The 25,061-nt window shown below is 39.2% G+C and overlaps 2 protein-coding genes and 1 pseudogene across 3 annotated transcripts; all 3 read right to left on the bottom strand.

The window, feature by feature from the left end:
• Window positions 1-1,776: 1,776 nt before the first annotated feature.
• On the bottom strand, window positions 1,777-10,072 carry LOC148999649 (putative polygalacturonase). The gene is made up of 7 exons (XM_089140333.1): window positions 9,906-10,072; window positions 9,057-9,173; window positions 3,219-3,582; window positions 3,008-3,134; window positions 2,743-2,917; window positions 2,576-2,646; window positions 1,777-2,462 (listed from the first exon to the last, which is right to left on the bottom strand). The coding sequence occupies exons 1-7, from the start codon at window positions 10,070-10,072 to the stop codon at window positions 1,777-1,779; spliced, it is 1,707 nt and encodes a 568-aa protein (XP_088996459.1).
• A 4,628-nt stretch (window positions 10,073-14,700) lies between these two features.
• On the bottom strand, window positions 14,701-17,111 carry LOC148999648 (benzyl alcohol O-benzoyltransferase pseudogene; annotated as a pseudogene). The gene is made up of 2 exons (XR_016170774.1): window positions 16,527-17,111; window positions 14,701-15,567 (listed from the first exon to the last, which is right to left on the bottom strand). The product of XR_016170774.1 is annotated as a benzyl alcohol O-benzoyltransferase pseudogene (transcript).
• Window positions 17,112-21,428: 4,317 nt separating this feature from the next.
• Window positions 21,429-24,608, bottom strand: LOC148999647 (benzyl alcohol O-benzoyltransferase-like). The gene is made up of 3 exons (XM_089140992.1): window positions 24,084-24,608; window positions 22,044-22,909; window positions 21,429-21,783 (listed from the first exon to the last, which is right to left on the bottom strand). Exons 1-3 carry the CDS (start codon window positions 24,546-24,548, stop codon window positions 21,753-21,755), a joined length of 1,362 nt encoding a protein of 453 aa, XP_088997118.1. The 5' UTR covers window positions 24,549-24,608; the 3' UTR covers window positions 21,429-21,752.
• Window positions 24,609-25,061: the final 453 nt, after the last annotated feature.

The raw sequence follows: 25,061 nt of genomic DNA, 5'->3' as shown, positions 1-25,061 counted from the left end.
TTTCATGATATAAACAATGGCAGTCTGTCCTACACCTTTCAGAGTTGATTTTGAGCAACCATCCTTAAGTGAAAGAGAATATAAAGGAACTCATCTGGAGGGAGTCTCTGAAGTTCAATTCTGACCCAATTCATTAGGGAGTTAAGAATGGTATCTGTTGATACGGAATCTCGCTCGTCCTTCCCTGTCACGAACCTGCAAGATACGAGCTCAACCTTGGGGGGTCGAGGCGTCTCCGACGCAAGTCGCCAATAATATGTCTCAACTACTCAATAGAGAATTCAGTATTGATCACATGAAATATGAATACCTCCTCCTCCGTTTCGGGTGTTTTATAATGTGTTGTAGGTTTATTCGGTTGTCTCTCCTGGTTGTTCCTGGAGTAACTCTGGTTCTTTCCTTCGGCTCTTTTCCCCGTTGTTGGTGGGTTCCTTTTCGTTTCCTCTTCTGCCGCGGTGTTTTTTATCATGGTCGGTCCTTCCGGCCTCCGTCGCCTCGTCGTCCGGTCGGCCGCTCCTTTGTCCCGGGCGTGCCTTTGCCGGTATCAGAATCGAAGGTCTAAACACATTCAACGTCTATTAAAGCTTGTAAACCTTACAGCAGGAAGTTGAAGCAAATCTTTTTGCAAGATTACAGTTCTTCAGAATGCCATCGTCTGTAAACCATGTTCGATGTGGGTGATCTATCTATCAATATCAAGGGTACTGGAGGAGCTTTGGATATTAAACTTCTTAGGAAAAGGGGAAAATTGTGTCTAGTCTTCTAAGGTTTGGTAGTTCTGATCTTTCTAATAATGGGTTTATTATCTGAACAATCACTTTGATGTATTTATGAATCATATACTTTTCTTTTTTGGGGGGCCTTTGCTGGTTTTTGAACCCGAACTTTGTATAATAGGCACCTGTAACAAATTTTTTTCTTAATTTTATGTGTGATGTTTGATTAACTGTTAAGCAAGTGCTTGAGAGTTTAATATATATGGCACTACAAAGCAAATTCCTTCCAACCTGTTCTCACTACTTGGAACATTTGAGAGTTTTACATTAGATGTCTTTCCTAGATGTCTATGTCAAGACTATCCATTTTAATGGAAAATAGTTTTTTGGACTATTGGGTATAATATTGTCTCTATCATTCTGGAGAATTTTACGAGTCTTATATTAGGCTGTTTTTGTTCATTCGGCCTCTATGATGTGATGCAGGTTCATTCCTGCAGTTTTATGGCATAGGGAACTTCAAACAGTAGCTATTTGATTGTTGTGGATTGGCTTTTATGATATAAAACAGGTTCATTTCTACGGTGTCTAAGATTGAGAACTTCTACAGTAAGTATCAAGGAAAACTTTTATTGGGTTTTCGTGTCTATGATGCTTGTTGAAGTTTTTTCTTAGACGAAAGTGTGAAGATTTCAAAAACAACAGAAAAGATGGGTTGTCGGATAGAAAATGATTCCAAGCCTTATCTTCAATCGTTCCATAGAAGATATCTTTGGTTTGTTGTTCAACGAAATTGTGCAGATTTCAAATGGAAAATAGGAGAGTAAGAAGGATTCCAGGTACTTTTCCTCAATTATGTTCTATAGAAAATTTTTGTATTATTAATGATTAAATGTCTTAACACAGAAATTTGAGTAGAATTGTAGTAATATGCTTGCTATTTCTTATTATTTTAAACTCTTTGGTCTTAATTAGGACAAGTAATGCCACCGACAAGCAGCTTCAATGCTAGATAAACTAACACATAGAAACAGAAAAGACTACAATATCGACTATTGACTCAGACATTACAAGTCTCGAATTTGATATTCTCTATTGGTAGCTTGTCAGTTGGGAATGGGCAACGGTAAGCGCCTTGATCTGGCAACAAGGCACAAGCAGGAGGGCTCACATTACTGGTTACTCCACTGATATTAGTACAGTTCCACTGGATTTTCTTGGGTTTTGGTGAGGGCCTAATAGTGACATTAGAGATGCAAATTCTAGAATAAATGTCATCTTTAATGCCAGCTAAATTTGCTGCCATGGTGACATTCTCGGCAACCATATCACTGTAATTGATATCTTCAACAACAGGAAGTGCTTTAGGATCCCAACCATCATCGGGGTGAGACCCATAAGCTCCTGTCATCCAGAAAACATACTTCATGGTATGCATAACAAACCTTCTTGCAAATATCTTTTTCACATATCCACCTCGCCCTGGAGCGCTTTTGATCCTGATTACAGACTCCGAGTTGATGGCAAGAACATCTTCAGCCCTGATATTTTCGATGCCACCGGACATCTCACTCCCAAGAGCGATAACGGCACTGTCTGGGGAAATGCAGGTGAACCTTCTGATTATGACATTCTTTGTGGGCATCCCAAATTTTATCCCATATTGATCCCAACCACTTTTCACTGCAATGCAGTCATCCCCGGAAACTACATAACAGTCTTCAATTCTAACATTTGTGCATGAATCTGAATAGTAGAGAAGAACCCAAGAGAAAAATAAAAATAAAAAGCTCAATTTAGTTTCCATCTATTCACTAAAATGAATCAATAATTGAATTCCTCCATATTTCTAGACAAACCTGGGTCAATCCCATCAGTGTTTGGGGAATCAATTGGTGCGAGGATGGTCAGACCTAACACCAACACGTTACTGCAATTAAAGACACAATTTTGATCACAAACCAGAAATCTCCTTCACAAGGAAGATGGGGAATGGTGCAATGTTTATGAATGGGAAGGGACGAACCTGCAGTATGTAGGATGAACGAACCAACTTGGAGAATTTACTAGAGTCAGATTGGAAATCTGGACCTTGTCAGAGAACAAGATTTCAATCATGTAAGGTCGGGTATAGTTGGTCTGGTTCTTGTGAAATTTATCCCACCAAGAGACACCTTGGCCATCAATTGTCCCATTGTTACCTGAAATCCAAGAACCCATCAAAGTCGATCAATGAGACAAAAAAACTAGAAAGAGAGAACCTTCAAATTGCAACTAATGAACAGAAATACCTGTAATGACCACATCAGTTAGGTTTATGCCATAAATGAGCGCTTGATATCTTGGACCCTTGTCTACATTATCTCTTCCTTTCCCATAGGAAGGCAAAGGAGGGATAAGTGGATACTCAGCTTCATCCTATCGAGTTCATATCAAGTTAAGCTAATCACATACAGAACCACAAAATTGAAGGCCAAGAACCAAATAGAATCAAATAGAAACCTGAGAACCAAGAATGATGGCATCTTTGGGTAGAAAGAGAGTGAAATTGCTTGTGAGGTTGAAGCTCCCAGTAAGCCATTTTCCTGAAGGAACGATCAACACGGAACCACCGTCACTTGAGAATTTGCTTAGATGTTTGATAGCCTTGCGGAAGGCATTGGTGTTTGATGTTTTCCCATCTCCCACACCTCCAAAATCCGTGATGGATGCAACGTGTTTTCTGCAAGTTACGGCTTCATAGCTGAATCCGGCCTTTGGGTGTGAAACTTTGGAGCATTCGGCCTCCCTTAAGCCCACCAATCCAAGCAATACTATCACGGCAACTATCTCAATTATCTGTGAATTTTCAGTTTCAAAGGCATAAAATGTAAGATATTAGACACAAAGGGAACAAACCCAAATACAAATTCAACAGAAAAATGAAAAATAGGGGACTGAGTACGAAAAACGAATCTGAAAGTGACGGTCGAATGTTTGAAATTTAGGATTAAAAGAATTCGAGAAATGCCCATAAACAGAGGGTGGTGAAGGAAGGGAAGAACAATAAAATAAAAATAAAGAGATGGTTGCTGAATGTTTGATATCCAAGATTTCAATTTTAGATGCATGAATGTAGAAAATAACTAGTCTAGTAACTAGACCGAGTGGAAGAGAAAAACATATAACATTAAAGATTTTGTAAGAAAAAGAAATAAAAACAGAGAAAACAAAAATACATGGAAGTGGGTCATCAGGGATAACATAGAAGAAGATGTAGAAGAGTTACGTTTGTTATTCCGGGATTTCTAGAACAAGCCATTACTTAAAAATTCTCTGCAAAGATAAAAAGACTTGTGGGTTGCAAAGCTGACTTAGACTTGGTGTTTATATAGAGGGAAATCCGTGATTTTTAAAGAAAACCCTTTAAAAATCTTTGGCCAATACTTTCTAAAAATGGTCTGAAAATCTGGTCATCCTGTTAGACATTGATGGCAAATGCAATCTCTAGGATTCCCTTCCTTCTTCTTCTCGGAGATTTTTTTGAAATGGGATAAATGCCGTACATCAACAACGTAAAACTGTTTTAACAGCTATAATGCACGCTTCCTAGTCCAGTGATTCTCTTTGCAGGATATGAGTCTGGATTACTTCCCTTTGAGGGGAAGAACAATGTGCTCCTTTACTCTTTGAGCCTAAAATAGCTATGGGGATTGCTTGTAAGCAAGGTCCGGCATGTCAACTTGTGTTGCCGTGTCGGTGCCTGGTGACACCACCGACACGGTGACACAGGTCGACATGTTGGGCGACTTTTTGAGGGGGTTCGATGAAAAATTGACCCCATGTTTCAAAGGGCATTTTGGGTCATTTTGGCCTAAAATTTGACGTGGAGCCTAATTTTGAGGCCAATAAACACATTATGAGTGTTATTTTGACCTAAAACATCACTTAAACTAATGTTCTTAATCAACCCATGTTCAACTGTATGCGGGCGAAAGCCCTGAAACTAGAATTTGAAAACTTATATAAAACAAATCATCTAAAGTCTACAATTAATTATACAAGTATATAGAGTCATCCAATCATATAAAATCTCCAACTCTCAATTCCAAGTATTGTTCCTAGGTGGATCAAACTCCATTTGACTGTGTTGTCTCCAATGATCCCCCAACAAACTCACATACTGATCCCATCTCATATGATACTGATAGTGCTCCAGATAATCATCAATTGTAGTTCTATAGCTGTCATCTTCCGCCTCCAAGAGAACTCCCATGTGAGGAAAGTGAGAATAAGGCCAAGGAAAGTACTACATGCCTGATGATGCTACTGATGGTGCCAATGATTGTAATTGTAAAGTCATGGACTCCTCAATAGGCTTTGGCCTCCTTGAGAGACCATGGTCATAGTAAGTACTGCGGCTATTGCCTTGCGAGTGCCCACAATACGAAGTACTAGAAGGGATACTCATACCCATACCATATTGTCCATGTGAAGGAGGGACACCATAAATACCAGAGGGCCAATAACTTGATGTGGAGCCTACGGACTCATCCAAGCTCATGGACCCCATCGGTCCTATTAAGTTGTCCGCCGAATCCGAAAGATTAATATAAGAACCATATGATTCATAATCGTAAGAACCGAAAGATTCGTGTGGGAGGGTGACATCATCATAACCACCTTTGCGTTGTTGCTAGTTCCCATGGCCCTTCTCCTTCCGGTGGTGGCTCGACCTTGTATTAGAATATTCACAACCACGATGTTGATCACCACCATGATCATAATCATGGGTGGCATGTGTGAAATGAGTCTCCCCAATGTATTTGAGTGGGAGCTGTTGTGTCTCTGGTAGTGGAACATGCAGACGCTCTTCAAGGCCTCCATCACCATCATCATCATCATCCCTCGTGGTCTGACTAGGAGGGAGTGTGTCATCTGGATCGTCATCCTGCCGCTTCGTATTCCCGGGGCCATCATCTAATCCTCATCAACAGTAGCAGATGACTCTACATGTGCTTGACCCTCTCAAGAGACCATAAACTCATCCATATCAACCCCTGCAGCTCAAGCTAGCTCTAGGTCAGGCCTCCCTCCAGGTTGGTTAAACACCGGCTCACCCCTGTCCAACATCCACTGAGTGAGGGGATTGGTCATCTGTGACCACCTCAAATATATCATCGAGATTGATGTACTGCCTACTATTCTCAACCTTCTCCCTGACATGTATCTTCAACCTCATATTATAGTGACAAAACACCAGATCATTTAGGCCTTGGCTTCCCAACCGGTTCCTCCTCTTGGAGTGGATCATGTTGATCATGTCGGAGTGGATCAACGCAAACAAAAGGAAATTCTATAGATTGTAATGGTATATTTTGTTTAGTTAGTTAATAAAATTTTCCTTTTCCCAAAAAATTAAAAATAAAAAATAAAAAATTTACAAGTTGCACACTTTAGTGGGGCTTAAACTCTGGGTACCTCACTTTAGTGCCCTAAATTACATATTGCACACTCCCAAAATTACAAGTTGCACCCTATTAACATTTCATCCAAGATTATGTTACCTCATAAGTGAAATGATCATATTACCCTTATTAGAGTCAAATGACATAACTAGTCCCATGCCTAACCCTTAGGTGGGTTCCTTCACCCATATTCTACCTACACCTTTCTGGAAACCACCCCAACCCCTCCCCTTGTTGGCAACCACTGCCCCCCCCCCCCCCCCCCCCTCTCTCTCTGTGCAAATCTAGAGAGCAAACAAATCTGGACCAATATCTCAATAAGGAAGAAAGGAAAATTAGGAAAAAATGAAATATCCATGACCTTTCGAGTTAGCACTTTGCAGCATCAACAAAAGCTTATCAAGAAGAGAAAATCACATTCCACAAAGCTAGGTTCCTCACCTCCTTGGATTTAAAGACTGCACTCGGTCACTTTCCTTCATTGTGTGTGAACATAATCGAATTCGTTGAATGAGGGGAAGCTTATAGATCCTAAATAAAGTTATGCCGTTGGGGAAAGGGGAAACAACTTGCAAAAAAAATACAATAGGACTTCTAGTGGTTAAGGAAGCAAAAAATGACAATTAAGTGGAAGCAAAATCAAAATTGGTATTAATGTTAATCCTCAAATGGAATGTCAATCTTAAAAGGAATAAGTCATATCTCATAGGCTGCGCTTGTTTTCTTAGGTGGGATGGGAAAAAAGGGGTGGAAAAAAAAAAAACATGTGGGCCCCATGCATAGTGGGGTGAGGGAAAAGGAAAGGAAAAAAAAAGGGATTTTGTTGAAAAGTGTTAATTATGGGTCCTACTTTTAGGTTTTCCACACTTTTTTTACAAAATTTCACATATTTTGTAGAGTTTTAAAAAGGCATGGGGTGGGAAAGTTAGCTTGCCACCTCATCAGAAAGTTTTCTTAATTTAAGGAAGCTTGTCTCTAACTTTCTCATCCCAAGCAATCAAACAAGCCACACTTTTAGGATTTAATGGAAAAGTATGCTTTTTCAAAACTTTTCCCACTCCATGTTTATTCCAGCAAACAAACACAGCTCGAATGAATTACATCAATGAGTGTTTTTAACTAAATGATAAAAATGAAATTCAAACATCTCAATTTTTTAAGTAATCTCTATTTTCCCAACGGGTGGGACTACTCTTGGTAAGCACAGTCGTGATATGGATATGTATTCGGTATGTCGTATGCATCAATCATTGGTGTCTTGTAATCTTGAAACGTCAAGGCATCACGATCTGCAATAAAATCTAAAACAACAATTCCATGAGGGATGAGTTTCGAAGAACTCAACAAATAATTCAAATAATTATGTGTATTCTCATTCAGACATGAGACAATAATAATTATATGTTGATATGATACGAAGTCACATGATTGTGCAATGTGATGAGATAATGCTCCTATACTCTAACCAATGCAGGTCTGTACCTAGGTAGACATGCATTAAGATATAACATTAAACTCCTCTAGGTAGGTCTTGTCACTTTGATCCCTTAAGGACTGGTTACCTCTATTGGGATCCTGGGTGAGGGATATAGTCACTTCGCACATTGGTTGGGGTTTAAGTCATCACTCTCTCACCACACCATTGGCATGAATACTAACACACATTTGGGAAAAACCTAACCCAATGCAAGTCATCTACTTAGTCATATCATTTTAGGTTCAGATACCTCCCCTATGGCACCAACCAACTCAACTTAGTATCCTTCTCTGTCTAAAGTAAATGTATCTAATGGCTCTAACCAACTTGGACTCACCTTCTCTTAACCCTATTGGTAATCCACATATAATTGACAGGAAGCTATCATATCCTCTCATGGGTTGGTTATTGGTCTTGAGCGCTCATGATCCCAAGCCTATTATATGTAATCGTACCAATGAATGGCCCTAACCATGTGGTTGTGTCTTCCCATGGATTAGTTGATCGGTCTTGAGTGCTTACCACCCTACACTACTACCATGGGTCTCTCGGCATCAATACCCCCACTAATAAGGGTAATGACATGACAAGGTGCCTAACTATGTTTCATCTAAACAGCCTAGAGATGCTACCTAAGCTACATATTCGTTCTAAGGTTCCTTGGGAAATGGTTACTCCACAACCCTAGATCAAGTCCACTTTTATTCAAACTCAACAATAACACTTTCAATTCATTAAACATTCATGATTCTATAATTTCAAGACATTGCATGTACTTATAAGTCTCTAAACAGTAGCATACAATTCATTATCCAAGTCTAATATTATATTAGGAACTAAATATAAGCATATATAAATGAATGTCCTCACCTTTTAAGTAAATTTTGTTTCTTCAAAAGAATCAAAAGATGATCTAACGCATCCCAAACAATCTTATTTAAACATTGGTTAAAAGTTAGAAACAACCCTAGAAGTCCTAAGTCAAAAATAGTAACAAAAGCCAAAACAGTTGAGTAGGGATTGCTCGAAAGGTTTGCTTGGGGAGACCCATGTCAATTGACCCTGGGGGGGGGTTAGGGTCACTTAAATAGTGCCCAGTAGGGGTTGCTCGGGAGACTGTCCGGGCACAAACCAAAATTTGATTAGGCATTTAGACAACTATGAAATTGGTTTCTAAACCTCTTCCAAATCTAATGGAAAATTCTCATAACACCTAAGAATGAGATCTAACAATAGTAACCATTCAAATACTCATATGGAAATAAAAACCTAATAAATCACAAAGAGATCTTCTCTAAAATCTATCCAAAAAGAAAAACAGATAAATAGAATGATTGTGGAATCACTCTAAAGCAAAAACAAGAATAGGGCTTAGGTTCCCCAATATTATGGATCTCTCCACAAGGTTTTACTTACAGCAAAAAATCAAACTTAGAAAACTCAGCTGAAACACGAAAAGCTCTACGTACAATCTCCACAATGTTCTCCTTTGTCACAATGAATTCTCTAACATGGACAGACACTCTCTGACAGCTAGGAAGTATAAGAAAATATGTTTTAGGTCAAAAGACACATTAAATAGGGGTCCCGAATTTTACCCCTTTTCACTCGCGGGCACCAGGTAGGGTCGTCGGGGAGACCCATACTCAAGAGACCCCACCCCTAAAACTTAATCCAAGAGTGAGTTTCAAGGGCGGGAGCATGGATCTACTTCAATACTTAGCCCACACCTAAGGGGTTTTACCTGATCTTTGGGACCTTCCAAACGTGCTCGCCATTGAACTCTTGATCCACTTTTCAAATCCGTCAGCATTCGAGTTAGATCTTCTTCCGAATTTCCTATGAAATTCCAGTTTCAACATCTTTACCATCCACATCCATTGGTTTGGTTCCAGTCCAATGGTCTCTATTGGGATGGCCCATAGTTGCCTTCTACTTGCATTTCGAGTCCTCGGACCTACAACATGGGTTTTGGGGTTAGGATCATAGGGGATTTCACATCTACCTTAGTTGCCTTAGTTCTCAGATGACACTCTGTCTCTTTCTTAGTCACCAATCCATGTGATTGTGAGGAAACTCTATCAAGGACTCAATCTCCATGACCATGTAGAGATGCTTGAGAATAGATTGATAGCAAAAGTAAACGAAACAATGTTCTTCTTCAAAAGAATAACGAAACCCTAATATGTAACCCTAGATAGAAGCGCAAGTAGTCGAGATTGCAATTCTTCAGGTGAAATTGTCCCATTTCAATCTATGTTATACATCAAGAAATCATCCTTCAAATCTTCAAGAACCTTCATAGTATCTACCCCTTTGGTGTTCAATTCAATAAACTCATTTAGATCAATGAACCCATCTACATCTGAATCAACCTCTTTAATCATCTTCTCCAGTTCATCCTCTGTTGTAGGATGTCCAAGACTACCCATAATCGCACCAAGCTTAGACGAAGAAATCTTCCCATCTCCATTCACATTGAATTTCTAGAAAATATTATCATGCTCCTCGAACTAAGTTTTTGCCTAAGTTAATGAAATTGGTCCATTCCAATATTTGATATTAAAGGTTAGTTGTTCCGCTTCTTAGTGGGTTTGCTCCTTGGATTTGCAGAGAGAGCGAGAGAGAAGGGGATGATTTTTAGCAGGGGAAGGTGGGGGCAATGGTTGCGGGCAAGGGGAGGGGTTGGGGTGGTTTCTAGCAATGCCAGTGAGTAGTTTTCGGCAAGGTGTAGGTAGAATATGGGTGACATAGGGTTTGGGTATGGGAGGATTTAAATGGGGGTAGTTATGTCATTTGACTCTAATGAGGGTAATATGGTCATTTCACTCATGAGTTAGTAAAATCTTAGATGAAATGTTAATAGTGTGCAATCTATAATTTAGAGCACTAAAGTGAGATACCTAGAGTTTAAGCCCCACTATAGTGTGCAACCTGTCTAAAACTAAAAAGTCAAAAATTATCACTAAATGACACATACAACCATTAGTAAATTAGTGGGTCTTATGAAAATTTATTTTATTAGTAGAAAGTTTTTGTTAGGTTATGATATCCAAAAGATAACATAAAGCATATTTGAGACTAAAATACATGATTTGTTTATGTGAAATGGTGCCAATCTTGATCTATAATTGCTCGGCCACTTTTTGCCAAGTAACCCAACTATGCATTAAACCATCGGGTCAATTGGGTTCACCACTCCTAAATAGACCAACCTAGAGTTGATTGGAGGGGTTCAACCTGAAGTCCTCAGGAATATCTTGTAATAACTCGGTTGAAAGACACAAGACACCATCCCAACATCCAAGATTTGATATCCTCCTGAACTGCACAAAGCAAGAAGGTTTGAAAAGGTCAAACAATCCAAGAACCAAATTAACATATAGCTTGGGAGTACTAGTGATTGTTATAAGTGAGCTCATTCATTAAGCATCGAATCCACTCCAAGCAAGATATGCGAAGCCAAATCCGTAATGGACAACATCCTCCTCAACATGCAATGGGTGTGGTAGCAGAGCTCATTAATAATGGCAAAGCTGTAACTGAGGTGAATCCGACAACTACTCCAAGAAGGGAAATCTATAACAACTAGGCAATCCAATGGCCCATAATAATCAGGATATACTATTTAAGTTCCTCACTTCACTAAGAGGTAATTGGTAACTACTCACTACTCACAGGATCTACAACTACTCATCCCAGAGCCTTTCTTTGCCCTGTCCTCAGGGTAGTGTTGCTTTAATATACTAAGTCAATCAGTGTAAGTGGCTCAAATTAGCCTGCACTCATTGTTTTCTGTTGTGAGTAGGTACTTAGAGATCAAATTGTGATTCACTCAAGAAGATCAAAATTGAATGCAACAATAATTGTAAAATCCCTAAGAATCCTTTATTTTAGGTGAGCAAACCCAGAGTGCCAATAGAAGGTAGCTGTGGGCCATCCGCGTGAAGGTCGTGGGCCCGTAAGTTGAACCCACGGACACAGATAATGAAAGAGATGACTCGGCCACCATAATTGATTTTGGAATGAGAGTAAAAGTCAACTCAGATGGGTTAAAAGACGATTTTGACATGCACAAAAATCGAGGATACAAGACCCCAATGGAAAGGTAAACTACACCACTAAGTCAAGCATACCTATATGTTTTCTAGGATTTGTGTAGCTTGTTAGCATTTTGATTTGTGGATCTTCTTAGATCTTGCATACAATTTTGTCGTTGGCAATTGAGGGATACATCATTAAACAATTTGCATATTTGATTTATATTCCATTTCATGTTATTATGATTGTTGTGTGTATTCTTATGATTGGTATGGTAGGATCATGCATGTATAGGTGGTAATGATTTTAATTGTTTATGTTATTCATTGTTTATTTTGTTTCAAATTATGATTGTGAATTTGATATGTTGGGAATTGGGTGGTGATGAATTACATGTACAACCCGGAGTTGTGGGCCCACCCATTATCCGTGTTAGCCCTTGCATTCAATTAGTCATTATGTGCATTATATGCGGGGTGTCTAAATGCATGGCTAGATTACCTTTTTGCATGCTACTACCCATTTAGCATGGGTATTGAAGCCAAGTGACCCATGATAGCAATAGCTAGGTTATATGAGCGTCCAATAGAGGTAATTAATCCGTGAGGAGACATAGACCCACTGTTATCATGCAATGGCGAGATTACATTTATGGAGAGTTTGGGCTAATGGTCGTCCAATAAAGGTAGCCAATCTGTGAGAAGACATGAGAGCATCCACCAAAGCATATGTATACGAACGATTATAGGGTTATGGAGTGTTAATCCAACAGAGATAGCCAGTCCGTGAGAAATAACATTCCTAAGTGGAGAAGGATATGTGGACCAACAGGGCACTACGCATGAGGGAAGGTATCTAGACCACATGTAATTTGAAATGTTGTTGACCTTGCATTAGACTAAGTTTATCCCTGACACGTGCCAATACTCATATCAATGGTGTGGTTAGAGAGTGATGACTTAATCTCATATGGTGTGATGTGACTGTACCCCTATACCGCAGGATCCCAACAGAAGTAACTAGTCCATGAGGGATTAGAGTGACAAGACTTCCTAGAGGAGGCTAGTGTTACAAATTAATGTATACCCTCCATAGAGACTAACACTTGTTTGAGTAAGGGGCACACTTACATAGATAAACATTACTCCATTTCATCTACATTTTTATTTCATATATGGTACATGTATTGAATGCATGATATGTGATTTTCCTTAACCTCACTAAATTCTGTGGAACTCATTCCTCAAAGATATATTCTTCAGATTCAATTGCAAGTTATAGGGACACATTTTCTCTAAGAGTTTGCTGCTGCCGGAGTCCTACAAGGGACCGGAAGGAGAGGACGTTGAGGCACACGGAGAGTCGTGCTCCTGCTTGGACTACTCCTATGTAGTCCAACTATTTTGAGGCCCCAGGGAAATTGTTTGGAAATGTAGTTGTTGTGATTGGAATTATGTATATGATTTATCTGTTTGCTAGGCAATGCCCTTAAACTAAATACACTTTAAACATTTCTATTATAACTCTTTAGACTTTCACTATTTGACTTTAACTTTAACTCTGATTATCATTTAGATAACTATAATAACAATTATACTTTGAAACATTTATTTCTCTTTTGCTTTATTGATTTTGTTACTATGTATATGTGGCTATGGATTCATCATGAACCTAGATCTTGTGGTAATGAATTACATCTACAGATATTCGGGTAAAGTCCAACACCAGCTAAGCGAGGTGTGACAATAATAAATGGGTCTTGACTCTTGATTCACCTAGGAAGATCAGACTTGTTGGTTGCGTGGCTAAATTTCAAAGGTTCACATCCTCTGCAGCTAGTAAAACAGTCGCCATCCAGCAGCATCAAATGTGAACACGACACGTGTCTCAATAATCACTCAATCAGGATCGCTTATACCTAAAATCTAAGTGAATTTTTATCAAACCAGTACTACTTTACAGGTTCAGATCCTTCCCAACCGATTATCAACCAGTAACCCTAAACAACCGTGAGCAAAACTCCTCTTATCTCTGATTGGTTATCTAGATGCAGTCGTATCATCGTGGTCGTCGTTGCCGTCAGATTGCATTAATCTTAAGTACGTAACAGTAGCAGTTAGCAACAGTGGATTTTCAACATTCACAATAATAGTGCAGAACTCCTCACCACTTAAAGAAGAAGAGGACGAAGAGGACGAAGAAGACAAAGTAGTGTCGAACTCCTCATCCACCACCATCTCTCTCACCTGTCTCGTTGGTCAGTTGAGATTTTTGCGGTGAAATCTGCAAAGCTCACTAAGTCAGAATTCCTGCAAATGCAATAGAGCGTTCTATCTCTGATAAACTCTCCTCGCATTTAGGGTTGTACTACATCAACTCTCCCACCAACATACTTGATCAGGATTCTGGGATTCATTGGAGGAATCAGAGAGAGATTCAATGTCACCTACCCCAGAAATTTTTATTGGATTCTTTGAAGTCTCTGGAAGGTGCTGCTCATTACTGGATGAGAAACCCTTCGGTGGTAAGAGAGAACGAATTTTTAATAGTTTAAATGCAAAACATCCTTTGATCAAAAATATAAATAGTGAAACGTAAAATGCAAAATGAAGGATAGGTTGTGTCAAGGTGGGGAAATGGGAGGATGGGTCGCCAGGGTAAACAGGATTTGTACCCTGTAAACACTGATAAGAAATGGCAAGGCTGATTCAAGGGGTTCCCAATATTGCAATCTGGTTCATTGCTAGGAAACTGAAGAGGAATCAAATTTTCAAACCTAATCTAAATAAAAATAAAAAATAAAAATAAAAAATTAATAGTTACCTGAGTTTTGTTCAAGCTGGTCCATGGGCTAAAAACCCAGCCCAGTCCAAAAAAATTTCAAATAAGTATTTGATTTTTGTAAGAATATCATAAGTATAAGGTTTTTATTTATTTATATATTTTTATTATTTTTTTTTTTTTAACACAAAATTAAGTTTCACTCTAAATGATTTCATACTTGTATAAAGAAAAACCATTACATAGCAGATCTGCCCTTAATCATGCTTTCAACCTCTCTCACAAATCTTTTCATCGCCGACACCGGCAAGCAAATCGGCACTACCACCCCTTCTTCTCCTTTTTGGTTTCTAAACAGAATGTGGAAGCTCGCCACCCTACCCAATGCTGCTCCTCCATATATTGCCTTCCCCCACCCAAAATCCACCTCTCTGTCTTTGAAACGTGTTGTATCTGAAACAAGGTAGGTCCTTACCAACGTAAATGGGGGTCTTCCCCTTGTTACCATTAGATCCGTCACCGATCTCATGTATTCCTCAGTCACCGTTTCTTTCAATTTCTTCACCAACTCTAGTGTATATTCCAATGGATTATCACACAGCTTTGATGCTGGAGATACTGTTGCCGGGTAAGCAATTACATTCCCATAGTACCCTTTTGGCAATGGAGGTTGAAATTTGGCACGTGTGTTGACCACAAACGTCAAACGCATGTCGTCATCTTTGTTAGGTTGGAGAGCTATGGTACGACATCGCCACAAGCATGCTGTTAACAACTCAAACCTAGAACATGAGAGGTGAGGAGGTATGTGCTTTCAAAGAGCAGCTAACTCAGCAGGGCCAAAGAAGAAGGATCGATGGTCCATGTCTTCTTCAATGTGTTTAGTATCGGGTACCTCATCGTACTTGGGGTGTGAGAATGTGACATGTGGTGGATCCCTTGCATTGAGGAGTTCCCTTTTCCACACCGGCAGTGTAGACGGCACCCTCGCACCACATGCTATTTCACCCACAGCGGTCAAGAACTGGACCATGCCGGTTCCATCACATATGGTATGGTTCAACCGAATGGCCAAAATGAATCCACCACACATCAAACGTGTCACCTGCATCCCCCAATAAAGTAGGATATATTAGAATGGCAGCTAAGTGATTTTCATTTACAATAGCAATTGCGCCACAAGCTGTTATGATCACGCCACATGCACATAAAAAAACTCTTACCGGTAGTGAAACAAAATATGAGAGCTTAAATGTAAATATGAGTTTTTATTTTACTAGACTCCACCCCCCACTACCCCACAGTTTCAGAACTTCAATTTATGAAGGATGTCTCATCGTGTTAGAATATTTTTATGGAGAGGATTGGGAAACAAAAATGCTTATTGGGGTTTTTTTTCACCATGGTTAGTCTTGCAACAAAATCTCAAATTTCTAGAATAAATATTTGAATTCTTACTATTAGAAAGAAAGGGCACAAGCCGGATGTGAGTTTGAGAGGAGAAGAATAGCGCCACGAATTTTATTTTTTTTAAGTGATCACGGATATTTCAATACAATGTTTTTGTAACCTAAATAATGGTCAACCTGTGATTCCAAATCTCTTCTAGTTGACAAGACTATTATACAAGAACAATAAACAAAGCGACAATTTTTAATGTCACCCTTGGAATTACCCCTTAAAATTAATGCCACCCACTAAGTTATCCAATTTATAAAGCATACCCCCTATAGGATGAAAATATTATAATGACACCCCTGCCATTGGTTAAAAAAGGGTGAGCCCCATGTTAAAGGCTTTAGTGCAAATAGGTTCCACAGGAATGCAATTTTCTTATGCAGTCTTACCTCATTTTTGCAATGAGGCTGTTTCAACCATTAAAATCATTGTTAGTAAATCACAATTAAGTAGGATTTAAAAAAAAAAAAAAATTTTTATATATATATATATATATATAGATATATATATATATATATATATATATATATATATATATATATATATATTTGTATATATACATATTCATTTTTTTAACAACAATTTATAGATGAGATCTCCACTTACCTGAATGAGTATGAGAGGACAGCCAACAATAGCATCAGATCCTGGAACGTTGTAAAGGAGCTCATCCAAGCAAGGGAACGGCGGTTGAAGTGCATAACCAAACTGCTCCAGCCTCACATCGGCGTCAGCCTCAATGAAGAGAAGACCCTCGCCGGTGCACTCCACCACCAGCTTCCTTCAAGGGCCTTCTTCCCTAATCCTACCAGCCAATGGGTAATAAAACACCAAAGCTTCTGCTATTGCCTTCCTAATTACCTTCACTGGGTCTTCTCCTCTCATTGCCGGCTCGTTCCGGTAAAAGAATATGACTGGAACTTGTGACCGTAGACCCTCCTGGTCGTCGATATCCGAGAGACACTTGACTTCATGAGGTGTGGGGCTTGCCGGTGTAATCAGCTCCGGCTGACGCCTATGAACAGTGAATTTCAAAAAGGGTACCGGAGTAGATGTCATGCCGGCAAAATTACTGAGTGTTTTGCCGGGTTTTGTTGCCGAAGATTGGAGAAGGTTGTGGACTCAAGATCAGAAGGAAAAGCTTCTGGCAAGTTTTATCGTAAATGCAATACAGAGGTGCAATATATGCAATACAGGGGACAATGGACTAATTTATTAAATAAAGCTGCGTGTAAAGCGCTGAGGAAAAGCTGGCAGCATCTTGATTTCAGCCTTCGAGACTGAAATTTTGAGTTTTATCTACTTGAAAGCATTATTTATTCAAAAAATTTCACGTGCTAATCTTCTTGAACACCCAAATGCAAACTATTTTGACTGTAGAAAAATATATTCTCATGTGTACATCTGTGCATTTTTTATGTCAAATAAAAAGTTAAAATTAAATATTTATTTTTAAAGTTAAAAATGTTCAAAATAGTCTTTTAATTTTTTTGTTTTCTTAACCACCTATTTGCCATAAATGTGCAGTGCTGAGATTCAAAAATAGCTGTAATTCAACAGTTTGTTTATTAAAAAATAACAAAAAGAAAAGAAAGAGAAAAACTTAGAATGAGATCTCACCCATGTACAAAAAAAAAAAACAAATAATAGAAATTTGGAATACACATTTCAAGAAAGGATAGCAAGCTAGGTTGGGGTTTTCAGAAAGAAAGTGTAATCATTATGGACTATGTAGATTAGACTCTTAGATTTTTGCGATAAAATCGTTTGAAAAATATCGAAAATCACCCATCCACACCCTAGTAACCGCACCATAAAGTAGTAATACATATTGATAAGGAAAAAATAATAATCATGGGTGGTAATATGATTTTAATTGTTTATTCTATTCATTATTTATTTTATTTCAAATTATGATTGTGAATGTGATATGTTGGGAACTCCAGAACTGAGCGCCCTTCCACCTGCCACCGTTTGAGGCGGAGAGACTCGCCTCTGTAGTCTCTCCGCCTCCTCTACTCCCCCTCTGTTGACCTCCTTCCGCTCACCCCTCATCTGCTCATCTTCCTCCTCTTCTCTTCTCCTCCGAGCGGAACACCAAATCTGGTGCTTTTCGGCTCGACCTTCCCCTCTTCTGCTCGCCTCTCTCCTTTTCTCTTTTCTTCTGCTCACCTCATCTACTCACCTCTCTTCTTTTCTCTCCTCCTCTGCTTGCAAAAATAGATCTGGAGTTTTGGCTTCATTCTCTGTTTTTCCTTCGATCTCTTTCATCGCCTCATCCCATCTCTTTCCCACCTCAGATTTGTTGTTTTCTCTTTTTTTTCTTTCTTCGGTTATAAAAAAAAAAAAATTAGAAATTTCTGGTTGCAGCTCCCTTTTGTGCATACCGCAGGACAACTCCAGAGTTCTTCTGTGGCGAGCTTTACCGGTACGCTTCTACGGCCGAGACGGATGGCTGGTAAGAGCCTTCTCCGCAACATTGATGCTACCAACGCGCCAACCAAAAGTCCGCCCTCGCGGTGTGTTTTGTCTCCACCTTTGTGGCGTGTTTTGTCTCCGCTTTCGTGGTGTGTTTTGTCTCCGCCCTTGTGGTGTATAAGTCTCCGCCTTTGTGGCGTGTAACCTCGGGTTAACTGTTGTTGTCTTTGGTACAGCTTTCGTTCTAAGGGTTTATTGGACTTGATCCATCCCTTAGCCTGGATGACCCTATCTATTGCATGTACGACAGTTTGATCAATTTCCGCTCCTTGGTTCAGTCCGAACCTTGTGTTGTCATGCATCTTTGTTTTTTTCTTTTCTTTGTGTCTGTATTTTTTTTTTTTATGTGTGTTTGTACTTTTCTTAATTTATGAATGAAGTGTTTCTCTTCTTACCAAAAAAAAAAAAAAAAAAATGTGATATGTTGGGAATTGGGTGGTGATGCATTACATGTACATCAACCTAGGATTGTAGGTTTGCCCATTATCTCTATTGCCCTTGCATTCAATTAGTCATTATGTGCATTATATGTAGGTGTCTAGAGGCATGGCTACCATTTTGCATGCTACTACCCATTTGGCATGGGTATTGAAGCCAAGGGACCCATGATAGCAGAGGTTAGGTTCTACAACGTCCAACAAAGGTAACCAATCCATGAGGAGACACAGTCTCATTGTTATCATGTAATGGTGATGTTACATATGTAGATGTTACATATGTAGAGGATTTGGGCTCATAGTCATCCAACAGAGGTAGTCAGTCTATAAGGAGACATGAGAGCATCCACCAAAGCATATGTGTATGACCTTAGGGTGATAGAATGTTAATCCAATACATGTAACAATCCGTGAGGAATAACATTCCTAGGTGGAGAAGGATACACAGACCAACATTACACTAAGCATAAGGGAAGGCATCTGGACCACATGCAGTATGAAATACCGTTGACCTTGCATTGAGATAGGTTTATCCTTGACACGCACCAATACTAATATATACCAATGGTGTGGTCAAAGAGCGGTGACCTAATCTCCCAGCCATGGGGTGATGTGACTGTACCCCTATATCGCAGGATCCTAACAGAGGAACTAGTCTGTGAGGGATCAAAGTGACGAGACTTCCCAAAAGGAAGCTAGGGTTACGACTTAATGTGCGCCCGCCATAGAGGCTAGCACTTGTTAGAGTATATGGACATATTTGCATATATAAACATTACTCCATTTCATCTACATTTATATTACATATATAGTATGTGTATAGAATGCACGATATGTGATTTTGTTGATCGCATTAAGTTCTATGGAATTCATTCCTCAAAGATATATTCTTTTGATTTAGTTGCAAGTTATAAGGACACCATTTTCTTTGAGAGTTTGCCGCTAGTGGAGTCCTATGAGGGATCAGCAGAGGAGGATGTCAAGGTACACGAAAAGTCATGCCCCTGCTCAGACTACTCCTATGGAGTCTAGCTATTTTGAGGCCCCAGGGAAATTGTTTGGAAATGTAGTTGCCTTGATTGGAGTTATGTATATTCTTTATTTGTTTGTTATGCAATGCCATTGAACTAAATACACTTTAAACAATTCTATGATAACTCTTTTAGACTTCCACTATTTGACTTTAACTTTAAATCTAATTATCATTTTGATAATTGCAATAACAATTTAACTTTGATACATTTATTTCTCTTTCTCTCTATTGATTTTGCTATTATGTATATGTGGTTATGGATTGACCATGAATCTAGATCTTGTGGTGATGGATCACATCTACGGATATTTGGGTAAGTCCGACACCGGCTAGGTGGGGTGTGACAATAATAGATGAGTCTTGACTATTGATTCACCCAAGAAGATCAGATTTGTTAGTTGCTTGGCCAAATTTCAAAGGTTCTCATCCTTTGTAGCTAGTAAAATAGCAGCCATCCAACAGCATTAAATGTGAACATGACACCAATCTCAATAATCACTTAGTAGTTGAATGGCCTATGCCCAAAATCTGAGTGAAATTGTATCAAACCGGTACTAGTTTGCAAGTTTTTTTTTTTTTTGTGAAGAAACTAAATTTATTTAAAAGAAAAGCCCCTGGAATACAAAGTACTAATTACATCAAAATGCAACAGCCAAAGAACAAAAGGGGGGGGGGAGAGAAAGAAAAAGAAGAAGCCTGAGAAGCTGCAGCATAAGAAGCTAATCTATCAACTACAAAGTTTCCTTCTCTATGTGTATGATTCACAATTAGTACATCAAACTGATTGGAAAGATTGAAGATATCATGTATGTAATGGCTGATCATCCAAGGTGGAGTCTCTGATTTATTGTTAATCAAACTAACAACAGCTTCATTGTCACTTTCAATAAAGCAAAAACCCTAAACAACCACTCCTCTCATCTTTTTTTTTTTTTTTTGTTTGCCAACACCGGTTTCCAAGGCTTTGCCTTGACTAATCCGGTGTTCGATCCGAGTCGCACACCTGGCTGTGGTGGGTGAGTCTCCCAGCGGGGAATTTTTACATCCACAAGGTTTCGATACTAGAACCTTGCTTAAGTGGACCAAGCTGCTTATCACTTGGACCAACCCCGTTGGTTACTCCTCTCATCTCTATTCGGTTATCTCCACGCAGCCATGTCAAATGGTCACCGTTGCCATCAGATTGCATTCTTAAGTAACAATAGCAATTAGCAGCGGTGGATTTTCAACATTCACAATAATAGTACAGAACTCTTCACCATTTAAAGAAGAAGAAGAAGAGGATGAAAAAGACAAAGTAGCGTAGAACTCGTCATCCACTACCGTCGCCCTCGCCTATCTCGCCCAGACAGTCACGATGAGTGAAGAAACATATTTGAAGTTACTTAGAAGATGCTCCTTTAAAACTAAGAAACCAGCAGATTGACATGTTATGTAATACGTTTCTTTCACAAATCTGAAAGGATGAATTCACAGGTTGATGCCTCATATTATTTATATAGGAGAGGAAGCAACTTTCCTTCTTCTTTTTTTGGAATTGGTAGCTTAATATTAGGAGGTGGGGACTGCAACATATACCACAAAGAGAGTTAAACTCGTGACCTCTTCACTAATAGGTGTTGGTCATACTAGCTGAGCAACCCTTCAATGGTAAGAGAGAGTGAATTTAATAGTCTGAAATGCGAAACATCATTTATTCAAAAATATAAACAGTGAAACGTAAAATGAAAAATGAAGGATAGGTTGTGTGAGGATGGGGGAATGGGAGGACACGATGCCCAGGTGGAGAGGATCTATACTCTGTAAACACCTATAAGAAATGGCTCTCCTTGTATGTGTCCAATGCAAGGCTGATTCAAAGAGTTCCTAATATTGCAATATGGTTCAAGCGAACATTTCTTTAGGCTTTATTTTTCTGCAAGGAAACAGAAGAGGAATCAACATTTCAAACCTAATCAAGAAAAAAAATTAATATTTATCTCAGATTTGTTCAAGCTGATTTTTGGAGCTGGTCCATGGACTAAAGTCCTAGCCCAGTCCATAAAAATTCAAATATCAGTATTATATTTTTTTAAGACTATCACAAATATAAGATTTTTTTATTTTTAACACAAAAATGAGTGAAAAGTTTCACTCAAAATAATCACATACTTTGGATAAAGAGAAAACCACTACATAGCAGATCTGCCCTTAATTATGCTTTCGAGCTCTCTCACAAATCTTTTCATCACCGACACCGGCAAGCAAATCGGCACTACAACCCCTTCTTCTCCTTTTTGGTTTTGAGACGGAATGTGGAAGCTTGCCACTGCCCTACCCACTGCTGCCCCTCCATATATTGCCTTCCCCCACCCAAAATCCACCTCTCTGAATTTGGTACGTGTTATATCTGAAACAAGGAAGGTCCTTATTATTGTATTTGGGGGTCTTCCCCTTATTACCATTAGATCTGCCACCGATCTCATGTATTCCTCAGTCACCGTTTCTTTCAATTTCCTCACCAACTCCAGTGTATATTCCAACGGATTATTAGACAGTTTTGATGCTGGAGATACTATCGTAGGGTGGGCAATTACATTCCCATAGTACCCTTTTGGCAATGGAGGTTGAAATTTGCCACGTGTGTTGACCACAAACATTAGACGCATTTCCTCATTTGGGTCGGGCTGCAAAGCTATGGTACGACATCGCCACATGCATGCCGTTAACAACTCAAACCTAGAATACGAGAGGTGAGGAGGCACATGATTGCGAAGACCAGCTATCTCAGCAGAGCCAAAGAAGAAGGATCGATGGTCCATGGCTTCTTCAATATGTTTAGTATCGGGTACCTCATCGTATTCAGGGTGTGAGAATGTCACACGTGGTGGATCCCTTGCATTGAGGAGTTCCCTTTTCCACACCGGCAGTGTGGAGGGCATTCTTGCACCACGTGCTATTTCACCCACAGCGATCAAGAACTGGACCAAGCCGGTTGCATCACATATGGTATGGTTCAGCCGAACGGCCAAAATGAATCCACCGCACATAAGACGTGTCACCTGCACGCAAATAAAGTAGGATCCATTAGACCGTTGTTTTACAGATTTTTATTTGCGATAGCAATTTTCAGCTGCAACAAGCTATAATGATCATATTACATATACATTAATAATAATAATAATAATAATAATAATAATAATAAAATAATAATAATAATAATAAAATAATAATAATAATAATATAATAATAATTAAAAAATAAATAAATTTAACAAGAACTTAAGTATAAATTCAAGTTTTTATTTTACATCGTTTCAAAATATTTTTATGGAGAGGAGCGGGAAACAAGAATGCTTATTGGGTTTTTTTTCACCATGGTTAGCCTCGCAACTCAATCTCAGATTTTTGGGATGAGAATTCAATCTTATTTAAACCGTTACAATCAGAGAAAAACAAAGCACGGGCCCGAAGGGAATTTGAGAGGAAAGGAATTGTGAAATGGACATTTCTTTTTCATTATTAATCTTTTTTTTTTTTTTCTTTTTGGGTGAAAAAAGAGATGATGCAATAGTGGCAACCTTACGCCTCTACTAACTCAATGTTCGAACTTTCAAGTTCAACCTATGCAAGCGTTAATCCTGTTACCAGCACAAGCACTGGTCCCATCATTGTAGTCCCACTCAAGGCTTAGTATAGTCTACAAAAGCCGATAACGGTCTCATGCCTAAGCCAAAAAGCAGACAACTGTCCAATGCGAAAAACAGAGTAGAAGGGATTTGAACATGGGACGTGAGGATTACCAAACCACATAGAAGTAAGCTTTGGATCAATAGACCACCACCTAAAGTGGTGCGAAATGGATATTTCAAATACAACGCTTTTGTAAACCCAAAAAATGGCCAACCAATGTTTCCAAAAACTCTTCTAGTTGGCAAGACTACTACCCTTTCACAGAAAAAAGACAACACTACTACAGAAGAACAATAAGTGGAAACGAAAATAAGTCTTCTACCACCTCAATAGATCAATAAAGTTTAGAATATGGGAGATTTTGTGGGATAAATTTGTTGTTTCTCCAAATTTGGTTAGTTGGATACCTCTGTGAAGCGCATAATTGAAACTCTCAAGCAGCCCACGAATCAACAGTTTAAGAGTATACCCTTTAGCGATGACCCCCAACAGCAGATTGATGAAGAAGTACTAGATAGATAGATAAGATGAGATCCATAGTTACCTGAATCAGTAGCAGAGGGCAACCAACAATACCATCAGATCCTGGAACTTTGTAAAGGAGCTCATCCAAGCAAGGGAACGGCGGTTGAAGTGCATAACCGAACTGCTCCAGCCTTACATCTGCATCAGCCTCAATGAAGAGCAGACCCTCGCCGGTGCACTCCACCACCAGCTTCCTTCCAGGGCCTTCTGCTTCCCTAATCCTACCAGCCAATGGATAATAAAACACTAAAGCTTCTGCTATTGCCTTCCTAATTACCTTCACTGGGTCTTCTCCTCTCATCGCTGGCTCATTCCGGTAAAAGTTTATGGATGGAATTTGTGTGCGTAGACCCTCCTGGTCGTCGATATCCGAGAGACACTTGAATTCATGAGGTGTAGGGCTTGCCGGTGTAATCAGCTCCGGCGGACGCCTATGAACCGTGAATTTCAAGGAGGCTACCGGAGTTGAAGACGGTGAAGTCATGCCGGTAAAATTAATGTGTTTTGTCGCCGAAGATTGGAGATTGAAATGGAGAAGGTTGTGGGCTAGATCAGAAGAGAAAGTAATGTGTGCAACTCATAAGTTTATTATACATATGCTGTACATATGTCCAATTCAATAATTCAGCACAATGGACTAAATTATTAAATAATTCAGCACAATGGACAAAATTATTATATAATTCAACAAAATGGACTAAATTATCAAATAATGACAAAAGTTGTTGAATGATTTAAGCCACGAGTAAAGGGCGGTCGAGAAAACCAACGGGTTGGTCCAAGTGGTAAGCAGCTTGGTCCGCTTAAGCAAGGTTCCGATATCGAAACCTTGTGGATACAAAAAATTTCCGTTGGGAGATTCCCCCCCCCACCCCATTCCACCCGCCAAGGATGCGCACCTCACCCCGGATTAGTCAGGGCAAAGCCTTGGAAACACAAAAAATTTCCATTGGGAGATTCACCCACCACAGCCAAGTGTGCGACCCGGATCACACCG

The sequence above is a fragment of the Hakea prostrata genome, chromosome 11, assembly GCF_041222555.1.
Source record: "Hakea prostrata isolate BN-2017 chromosome 11, UWA_Hpros_2, whole genome shotgun sequence".
In the NCBI taxonomy this organism is placed as follows: domain Eukaryota; kingdom Viridiplantae; phylum Streptophyta; class Magnoliopsida; order Proteales; family Proteaceae; genus Hakea; species Hakea prostrata.
The sequence above is the reverse complement of the archived record's forward strand: the minus strand, read 5'-3'. Positions and strand labels throughout refer to the sequence as shown.

Excerpts from the sequence above, each read along its gene's own strand:
- LOC148999647 (XM_089140992.1), bottom strand. The coding sequence starts at position 24,548 with ATGACTTCACCGTCTTCAACTCCGGTAGCCTCCTTGAAATTCACGGTT. Across the intron at positions 22,910-24,083 it reads GCCCTCTGCTACTGATTCAG|GTGACACGTCTTATGTGCGG; the intron begins GTAACTATGGAT and ends ATTTGCGTGCAG. Across the intron at positions 21,784-22,043 it reads ATTAAGGGCAGATCTGCTAT|AAAAATAAAGCCTAAAGAAA; the intron begins GTAGTGGTTTTC and ends GTTTCCTTGCAG.
- LOC148999649 (XM_089140333.1), bottom strand. The coding sequence starts at position 10,072 with ATGGGTAGTCTTGGACATCCTACAACAGAGGATGAACTGGAGAAGATG. Across the intron at positions 3,135-3,218 it reads CCATCATTCTTGGTTCTCAG|GATGAAGCTGAGTATCCACT; the intron begins GTTTCTATTTGA and ends TGAACTCGATAG. Across the intron at positions 2,918-3,007 it reads AACTGATGTGGTCATTACAG|GTAACAATGGGACAATTGAT; the intron begins GTATTTCTGTTC and ends CTTGGATTTCAG.